The 10479-nt window shown below is 48.5% G+C and overlaps 1 protein-coding gene across 5 annotated transcripts in view; it reads right to left on the bottom strand.

Annotated features, from left to right (window-relative positions):
* The window catches only part of RAPH1 (Ras association (RalGDS/AF-6) and pleckstrin homology domains 1), a 200354-nt gene that overhangs the window by 51294 nt on the left and 138581 nt on the right, over positions 1-10479 (bottom strand). For all 5 annotated transcript variants that reach the window (XM_063932610.1, XM_063932608.1, XM_063932611.1 and 2 more), the window contains 2 exons: positions 9029-9188; positions 7852-7973 (listed from right to left, as the gene is read on the bottom strand). In XM_063932610.1, coding sequence (XP_063788680.1) covers positions 7852-7973; positions 9029-9188 — 282 coding nt within the window. The remainder of the gene's footprint in view (positions 1-7851; positions 7974-9028; positions 9189-10479) is intronic.

Here is a 10479-nt window from a genome sequence, read left to right as displayed (position 1 = left end):
GGTAAATTCAGTTGATTGGACATGATTTGGAAAGACACACACCTGTCTATATAAGGTCCCACACTTGACGGGATACGTCATTAGGTCGACACTACTTAGGTCGACAGTCATTAGGTCAACCACTATTGGCCGACATGCATTAGGTCGACAAGGTCATTAGGTCGACAGTTCAAAAGGTCGACATGAGTTTTTCACCCTTTTCCCCCATTTTTTTTTTACTTTTTCATACTTAACGATCCACGTGGACTACAATTGGGAACGGTAACCTGTGCCGAGCGCAGCGGTAGCGGAGCGAGGCACCTTGACCGAAGCATGGCGAGTGAAGCAAGGGGACACGGTGCACTAATTGGGGTTCCCCATCACTTTACGATGAAAACACCAAAAAAAGTTTAAAAAAACTCATGTCGACCTTTTTACCTGTCGACCTACTACATGTCGACCTTGTGGCCCTGACGACCTAATGCATGTCGACCAATAGTGGTCGACCCAATGACTGTTGATTTAAGTTTTGTCGACCCGACGACCCATACCCCACTTGACAGTACATGTCTGAGCAGAAACCAGGCATGAAGTCAAAGGAATTGTCTGTAGACCTCCGAGACAGGATTGTCTTGAGGCACAAATCTGGGGAAGGGTACAGAAAAATATCTGCTGCTTTGAAGGTCAAAATGAGCACAGAGGCCTCCATCATCCGTAAATGGAAGAAGTTCGGAACCACCAGGAGCTGGGCGGCCATCTAAACTGAGCGATCGGGGGAGAAGGGCCCTAGTCAGGGAGGTGACCAAGAACCCAATGGTCACTCTATCAGAGCTACAGCATTCCTCTGTGGAGAGAGGAGAACCTTCCAGAAGGACAACCATCTCTGCAGCAATCCACCAATCAGGCCTGTATGGTAGAGTGGCCAGACGGAAGCCTCTCCTTAGTAAAAAGCACATGGCAGCCCGTCTGGAGTTTACCAAAATGCACCTGATGGAGTCTAAGTCCAAGAGAAACAAAATTCTCTGGTCTGAACTCTTTGGCGTGAATGCCAGGCGTCATGTTTGGAGGAAACCAGGCACCGCTCATCACCAGGCCAATACCATCCCTACAGTGAAGCATGGTGGTGGCAGCGTCATGCTGTGGGGATGTTTTTCAGCGGCAGGAACTGGGAGACTTGTCCGGATAGAGGGAAAGATGAATGCAGCAATGTACAGAGACATCCTGGATGAAAACCTGCTCCAGAGCGCTCTTGACCTCAGACTGGAGCGACGGTTCATCTAGGACAACGACCCTAAGCACACAGCTAAGATATCAAAGGAGTGGCTTCAGGACAGCTCTGTAAATGTCCTTGAGCGGCCCAACCAGAGCCCAGACTTGAATCCGATTGAACATTCCTGGAGAGATCTGAAAATGGCCGTGCACCGACGCTTCCCATCCAACCTGATGGAGCTTGAGAGGTGCTGCAAAGAGGAATGGGCGCAACTGCCCAAAGATAGGTGTGCCAGGCTTGTGGCATCATATTCAAAAAGACTTGAGGCTGTAATTGCTGCCAAAGGTGCATCAACAAAGTACTGAGCAAAGGCTGTGAATACTTATGTACATGTGATTTCATTGTTTTTTTTATTGTTAATAAATTTGCAAAAATCTAAAAAAAAAAACTCTTTTCACGTGGTCATTATGGGGTATTGTGTGTAGAATTTTGAGGGGAAAAATTAATTTATTCCCGTTTGGAATAAGGCTGTAACATAACAAAATGTGGAAAAAGTGAAGTGCTGTGAATACTTTCCAGATGCACTGTATATTATATATATAAAAATTATATATATATATCTATCTATCTATATGCATAATACAATATATATGTCATTATTTCAGTAGGGGACCCAAAAATGTGGGATTTTGATTTTTGGATAAGGGCTACTATACATACATACATACATACATACATACATTATATATATATATATATATATATATATATATAATAAGAATTTACTTACCGATAATTCTATTTCTCGTAGTCCGTAGTGGATGCTGGGAACTCCGTAAGGACCATGGGGAATAGCGGCTCCGCAGGAGACTGGGCACAAAAGTAAAGCTTTAGGACTACCTGGTGTGCACTGGCTCCTCCCCCTATGACCCTCCTCCAAGCCTCAGTTAGGATACTGTGCCCGGACGAGCGTACACAATAAGGAAGGATTTTGAATCCCGGGTAAGACTCATACCAGCCACACCAATCACACCGTACAACCTGTGATCTGAACCCAGTTTACAGCATAACAGAGGAGCCTCTGAAAAGATGGCTCACAACAATAATAACCCTATTTTTGTAACAATAACTATGTACAAGTATTGCAGACAATCCGCACTTGGGATGGGCGCCCAGCATCCACTACGGACTACGAGAAATAGAATTATCGGTAAGTAAATTCTTATTTTCTCTGACGTCCTAGTGGATGCTGGGAACTCCGTAAGGACCATGGGGATTATACCAAAGCTCCCAAACGGGCGGGAGAGTGCGGATGACTCTGCAGCACCGAATGAGAGAACTCCAGGTCCTCCTCAGCCAGGGTATCAAATTTGTAGAATTTAGCAAACGTGTTTGCCCCTGACCAAGTAGCTGCTCGGCAAAGTTGTAAAGCCGAGACCCCTCGGGCAGCCGCCCAAGATGAGCCCACCTTCCTTGTGGAATGGGCTTTTACAGATTTTGGCTGTGGCAGGCCTGCCACAGAATGTGCAAGCTGAATTGTACTACAAATCCAACGAGCAATAGTCTGCTTAGAAGCAGGAGCACCCAGCTTGTTGGGTGCATACAGGATAAACAGCGAGTCAGATTTTCTGACTCCAGCCGTCCTGGAAACATATATTTTCAGGGCCCTGACTACGTCCAGCAACTTGGAATCCTCCAAGTCCCTAGTAGCCGCAGGTACCACAATAGGCTGGTTCAAGTGAAACGCTGAAACCACCTTAGGGAGAAATTGAGGACGAGTCCTCAATTCTGCCATGTCCGTATGAAAAATTAGGTAAGGGCTTTTATAGGATAAAGCCGTCAATTCTGAGACACGCCTGGCTGAAGCCAGGGCCAACAGCATTACCACTTTCCATGTGAGATATTTTAAGTCCACAGTGGTGAGTGGTTCAAACCAATGTGATTTTAGGAACCCCAAAACTACATTGAGATCCCAAGGTGCCACTGGAGGCACAAAAGGAGGCTGTATATGCAGTACCCCCTTGACAAACGTCTGAACTTCAGGAACTGAAGCCAGTTCTTTCTGGAAGAAAATCGACAGGGCCGAAATTTGAACCTTAATGGACCCTAATTTTAGGCCCATAGACAGTCCTGTTTGCAGGAAATGCAGGAAACGACCCAGTTGAAATTCCTCTGTAGGGGCCTTCCTGGCCTCGCACCACGCAACATATTTACGCCAAATACGGTGATAATGCTGTACGGTTACATCCTTCCTGGCTTTGATCAGGGTAGGGATGACTTCATCCGGAATGCCTTTTTCCTTCAGGATCCGGCGTTCAACCGCCATGCCGTCAAACGCAGCCGCGGTAAGTCTTGGAACAGACAGGGTCCCTGCTGGAGCAGGTCCTTTCTTAGAGGTAGAGGCCACGGGTCCTCTGTGAGCATCTCTTGAAGTTCCGGGTACCAAGTCCTTCTTGGCCAATCCGGAGCCACGAGTATAGTCCTTACTCCTCTCCTTCTTATGATTCTCAGTACCTTGGGTATGAGAGGCAGAGGAGGGAACACATACACTGACTGGTACACCCACGGTGTTACCAGAGCGTCCACAGCTATTGCCTGAGGGTCCCTTGACCTGGCGCAATACCTGTCTAGTTTTTTGTTGAGGCGGGACGCCATCATGTCCACCTTTGGTTTTTCCCAACGGTTCACAATCATGTGGAAGACTTCTGGGTGAAGTCCCCACTCTCCCGGGTGGAGGTAGTGTCTGCTGAGGAAGTCTGCTTCCCAGTTGTCCACTCCCGGAATGAACACTGCTGACAGTGCTATCACATGATTTTCCGCCCAGCGAAGAATCCTTGCAACTTCTGCCATTGCCCTCCTGCTTCTTGTGCCGCCCTGTCTGTTTACGTGGGCGACTGCCGTGATGTTGTCTGACTGGATCAGCACCGGCTGACCTTGAAGCAGAGGTCTTGCTAGGCTTAGAGCATTGTAGATGGCCCTTAGCTCCAGGATATTTATGTGAAGTGATGTCTCCAGGCTTGACCACAAGCCCTGGAAATTTCTTCCCTGTGTGACTGCTCCCCAGCCTCTCAGGCTGGCATCCGTGGTCACCAGGACCCAGTCCTGAATGCCGAATCTGCGGCCCTCTAGAAGAAGATGAGCACTCTGCAACCACCACAGGAGAGACACCCTTGTCCTTGGTGACAAGATTATCCGCTGATGCATCTGAAGATGCGACCCGGACCATTTGTCTAGCAGATCCCACTGGAAGGTTCTTGCGTGGAATCTGCCGAATGGGATTGCTTCGTAAGAAGCCACCATCTTTCCCAGGACCCTTGTGCATTGATGCACTGAGACTTGGCCTGGTTTTAGGAGATTTCTGACTAGTTCGGATAACTCCCTGGCTTTCTCCTCCAGGAGAAACACCTTTTTCTGGACTGTGTCCAGGATCATCCCTAGGAATAGAAGTCGTGTCGTCGGGATCAGCTGCGATTTTGGAATATTGAGAATCCAACCGTGCTGGCGCAGCACTATCTGAGATAGTGCTACTCCGACTTCCAACTGTTCCCTGGATCTTGCCCTTATCAGGAGATCGTCCAAGTAAGGGATAACTAAAACTCCCTTCCTTCGAAGGAGTATCATCATTTCGGCCATTACCTTGGTAAAGACCCGGGGTGCCGTGGACAATCCAAACGGCAGCGTCTGAAACTGATAGTGACAGTTCTGTACCACAAACCTGAGGTACCCTTGGTGAGAAGGGTAAATTGGGACATGTAGGTAAGCATCTTTGATGTCCAGAGACACCATATAGTCCCCTTCTTCCAGGTTTGCAATCACTGCCCTGAGTGACTCCATCTTGAATTTGAACCTTTGTATGTAAGTGTTCAAGGATTTTAGGTTTAAAATTGGTCTCACCGAGCCGTCCGGCTTCGGTACCACAAATAGTGTGGAATAGTACCCCTTTCCCTGTTGTAGGAGGGGTACCTTGATTATCACCTGCTGGGAATATAGCTTGTGAATGGCTTCCAATACTGCCTCCCTGTCTGAGGGAGACGTCGGTAAAGCAGACTTTAGAAAACGGCGAGGGGGAGACGTCTCGAATTCCAATTTGTACCCCTGAGATACCACCTGAAGGATCCAGGGGTCCACTTGCGAGTGGGCCCACTGCGCACTGAACTTCTTGAGACGGGCCCCCACCGTGCCTGAGTCCGCTTGTAAAACCCCAGCTCCATGTGCCTTTTAGAATCCGCATCACCTGACCACTGCCGCGTCCATAAACCTCTTCTTGCAGAAATGGACAGCGCGCTAACTCTTGATGCCAGTCGGCAAATATCCCTCTGTGCATCACGCATATATAGAAATGCATCCTTCAAATGCTCTATAGTCAGTAATATACTGTCCCTATCTAGGGTATCAATATTTTCAGTCAGGGAATCCGACCACGCCAGGCCCGCACTGCACATCCAGGCTGAGGCGATTGCTGGTCGCAGTATAACACCCATGTGAGTGTATATACATTTTAGGATATTCTCCAGCTTTCTATCGGCAGGTTCCTTTAGGGCGGCCGTATCAGGAGAGGGTAGTGCTACCTGTTTAGACAAGCGTGTGAGCGCTTTATCCACCCTAGGGGGTGTTTCCCAACGTGCCCTATCCTCTGGCGGGAAAGGGTACGATGCCAATAACCTTTTAGGAATTATCAGTTTTTTATCGGGGGAAACCCACGCCTCATCACACACTTCATTTAATTCCTCGGATACAGGAAAAACTACAGGCAGTTTTTTCTCACCAAACATAATACCCTTTTTAGTGGTACTTGTATTATCAGAGATATGCAATACATTTTTCATTGCTTCAATCATGTAACGTGTGGCCCTAGTGGAAGTCACGTTTGTCTCCTCATCATCGACACTGGAGTCAGTATCCGTGTCTGTGTCTGCCATTTGAGGTAACGGGCGTTTTAAAGCCCCTGATGGCGTTTGAGACCCCTGGACAGGCACAAGCTGAGTAGCCGGCTGTCTCATGTCGTCAACTGTCTGTCGTAAAGAGCTGACACTGTCACGCAATTCCTTCCATAAGCTCATCCACTCAGGTGTCGACTCCCTAGGGGGTGACAACTCTATATTAGGCAATTGCTCCGCCTCCATCTCATATTCCTCCTCAAACATGTCGACACAATCGTACCGACACACCGAACACACACAGGGAATGCTCTGATAGAGGACAGGACCCCACTAGCCCTTTGGGGAGACAGAGGGAGAGTATGCCAGCACACACCAGAGCGCTATATATAGACAGGAATACCACTATAAAATGTGCTTTTCCCTTTATAGCTGCTGTTAGTATTAAAACTGCGCCAAATTAGTGCCCCCCTCTATTTTTTACCCTTTTCTGTAGTGCAGGACTGCAGGGGAGAGTCAGGGAGACGTCCTTCCAGCGGAGCTGTGATGGAAAATGGCGCCCGTGTGCTGAGGAGATAGGCTCCGCACCCTTCTCGGCGGCCTTTTCTCCCGCTTTTTGGTGAGTTCTGGCAGGGGTTAAAATACATCCATATAGCCCTGGGGGTTGTGTGGGGTGTATTTATGCCAGCCAAGGTGTTTACATTGCTGCTCAGGGCGCCCCCCCCTAGCGCCCTGCACCCTCAGTGACCGAAGTGTGAAGTGTGCCTGAGTAACAATGGCGCACAGCTGCAGTGCTGTGCGCTACCTTGTTGAAGACTGATGTCTTCTGCCGCCGATTTTTCCGGACCTCTTCTTGCTTCTGGCTCTGTAAGGGGGCCGGCGGCGCGGCTCTGGGACCGAGCTCCGAGGCTGGGCCTGTGTTCGGTCCCTCTGGAGCTAATGGTGTCCAGTAGCCTAAGAAGCCCAATCCACTCTGCACGCAGGTGAGTTCGCTTCTTCTCCCCTTAGTCCCTCGATGCAGTGAGCCTGTTGCCAGCAGGTCTCACTGAAAATAAAAAACCTAAAACTAAACTTTCACTAAGAAGCTCAGGAGAGCCCCTAGTGTGCACCCTTCTCGGCCGGGCACAAAAATCTAACTGAGGCTTGGAGGAGGGTCATAGGGGGAGGAGCCAGTGCACACCAGGTAGTCCTAAAGCTTTACTTTTGTGCCCAGTCTCCTGCGGAGCCGCTATTCCCCATGGTCCTTACGGAGTTCCCAGCATCCACTAGGACGTCAGAGAAATATATATATATATACATATACACACACATACACACGCACAGATTTACACATGTAGATCACGTGCATATTGTTCTACTGTGTGTTACATTATGATTGCGATGTCCTTACAGCATTGTCACATATTGTGTTGATGTAATAAGCTATATATGGGATAGTCCCTGGCGACCAGCGTCTCACAATCATTACATGGGGGACTTATTACAGATATTAGGATACATTTCTGCAGCCCAAGGTAACAGGAGATGAAGTTACTCTGTGTTATAGCCGGCGGGAGGAACGTGCAGGGTGACAATGTGTGCGCTTAGCTGTGTAATAAGCCACGGTCTGTAACGGGCTCCATCTATGTACCCATGTGTGATTACTGTGCATCCCTGTCACTAACAAACCCTGCACACTGCTACACACACCGCAGTCATGCTGGTGACCCCAAATACAGCGCCCATCACCCACATCTCACCCCATCAGGATACCAGAACATTTCCCGCAGAGAAAATCCGCCTTACTTGTGGGTTTTTGAACAAGGCGTATTTCTCAATGCGTTCCACAAACATGAGCTTATTCTGACTGTCCCGGGTCCAGTTCAGTAAGTTCTCCACCAGGTTTTCATGATCTTCAAAGATGCGATCTGACGAGAGAACACAGAGTCATATGACGGCGCTCCGGCGAGAGCGATCAGAGTTATACAGCGGTCGCGGTATCTGCTGCGTAATCTATTCCCCAACCAGAAGATGTTTATGTAACCTATATTGTATTTATTATACATGTACTGTATATTGTGTGTGTGACCAGCGTACGGTGTACTGCGACACTGCAGCGATGACGACTCTCTGCAGAAATCAGACGTACCGGAGGTCTGTGATAGAATAGCAATTTACATCTGTACCGATAATTTACCATAAGCCTAATATTGACAACGCACACTAACGAGGTCTTTGGAGCCGGTGTCAGGAGAAAGCCCAATTAACACTGCCCGCACCGCGCTGAGTACAGTACGACACGCACTAGCTGGTGGATCTGCGGAGATACCTTACGGTAATAAAACGGGGTACATTTTGCCCTTTTTGGGTAATTCCGTCTTTTAGGACTAGAAGTAATTTTACTGGGATTACATAAAGTTTGGATACACAATAATGGCTGCACCCGGCACCTATAACGCGGCTTTTACAGCATTGTACACTCACAGGAGGCGTTTTTATTGTAAATGTCAAACTGTACAGATTCCGTTCTACGCTTTATGGCAAATTCCATATGTAATTCCCCGTCCCCTTATTGTGAGGGACCCAGTACTGAAGGAGCAACGCTCTGCGCTCCTGGGACCAATCCTAGCGCAGACGCTGCTGTTCCGCAGGCGCCCCTGCCTCGTCATGCAGCAACGGGCGGCTTCCCTAAGTCCCAATTGGATGGATTTTTGGCGCTGACACTTTGAAAACCAACAGGTAGAAGTTGCAACATGACGACGCAAGAGGCGGGGCCCACCACATGCAGCAAATAAGCATGTAGCATTGAGTCCCTCATCGTTTAAGGATAATGGGCGGGGTATGGTTTTAGGATAGGATTTTAATGCCTTCGTCCAACCTATTTGTTTGGTAATTTAGACTTAGAATCAAGTAACGCCATTATTCCTGTATCTCACAGACTACAGCCGCACCGTGGATGAATACACTGTACGGAACTACTTACCCATCTGCAGCTCGGAGATGGTCTCCACCAGCGACCAGTCCAGGCTGTAGCCGCAGTGCGATTTGTCCATCAGGTTGTCCAGCACCTGCCGCACCGTCTGTCTCTCGTCCACCATCATTGTCTTGGAGCTTTCATCCGACATGTGCACCCGGATCACAAGCTGAGGAGAAGAGGAAATGAGTAACCGAAGACGGGGAGATCCTGACAAGCGCCAGGCAGATACTTGCGCCACGCCGTTACCTGCGCTATGATGCAATGCCCCCAAACAAGCGAAATGTCCAAGAGTTCAGGATACAGCAAAGCACTCAGCAATACACATAATGTTGTCTATAGAACACTTGGCTTTATACACAAAAGTGCCAGAAGTCATGGGATAGCAGAGTGTAAATGTGATGGTAGGGGGCGCCACTGTACTGTGACATCTCGGAAATGGCCAGACCTGCATCACTTGTAACCGACATCTCGTGAGTCAGTCTGAACACCGGCTACGCTGCTCATGTGAAGGCAACATGAGCGTTACATGGCACGGACGGTGTAGTGGTTAGCATTACTGCCTCAAAGCACTGAGGTCATGGGTTTGATTCCCACCATGGCCCTAACTGTGTGGAGTTTGTATATTCTCCCCGTGCTTGCATGGGTTTCCTCCGGGTACTCTGGTTTCCTCCCACAATCCAACAATATACTGGTAGGTTAACTGGACCCCAACAAAATTAGCCCTAGCGTGAATGTGTGTGTACATGTGATAGGGAATATATGGGGTCATTCCGAGTTGATTGCTTGCTGAAAATGTTCACTGCGCTGCGATTAAGTAAAAAAAACAGCACTTCTGTGCATGCGGCGCAATATGCACGCGCGACGTACTTTCACAACGGCCAATGTATTTTCACACAAGGTCTAGCGAAGCTTTTCAGTCGCAATGGCCGCAGAGTGATTGACAGGAAGTGGGTGTTTCTGGGTGTCAACTGACCGGTTTCAGGGAGTGTTCGAAAAAACGCAGGCGTGCCAGGAAAAACACAGGCGTGGCTGGGCGGGTTTGTGACATCAAAACAGGAACTGAATGGTCTGAAGTGATCGCAAGCGCTGAGTAGGTCTGGAGCTACTCTGAAACCGCACAAATATATTTTGTAGCCGCTCTGCGATCCTTTCGTTCGCACTTCTGCTAAGCTAAAATACACTCCCAGTGGGAGGCGGCATAGCGTTTGCACGGCTGCTAAAAACAGCTAGCGAGCGATCAACTCGGAATGACCCCCATAGAGTGCAAGCTCCACTGGGACAGGTGCGGACGTGAATGGCCAAATATTCTCTGTACAGCGCTGCGGAATATGTGTGCACTATATAAATAACTGGTAGTAATAATAATAAATAATAATGATAGATGCGACATTCCATTTCCGAAGTTGTATGGACATTCAACTTTCTTTGATCTACGGCGTCACCTCTCGAAAGGCATT

The sequence above is a fragment of the Pseudophryne corroboree genome, chromosome 7 (genome assembly GCF_028390025.1).
Source record: "Pseudophryne corroboree isolate aPseCor3 chromosome 7, aPseCor3.hap2, whole genome shotgun sequence".
NCBI lineage: Eukaryota > Metazoa > Chordata > Amphibia > Anura > Myobatrachidae > Pseudophryne > Pseudophryne corroboree.
This window is presented reverse-complemented; position numbering and strand designations above follow the sequence as displayed.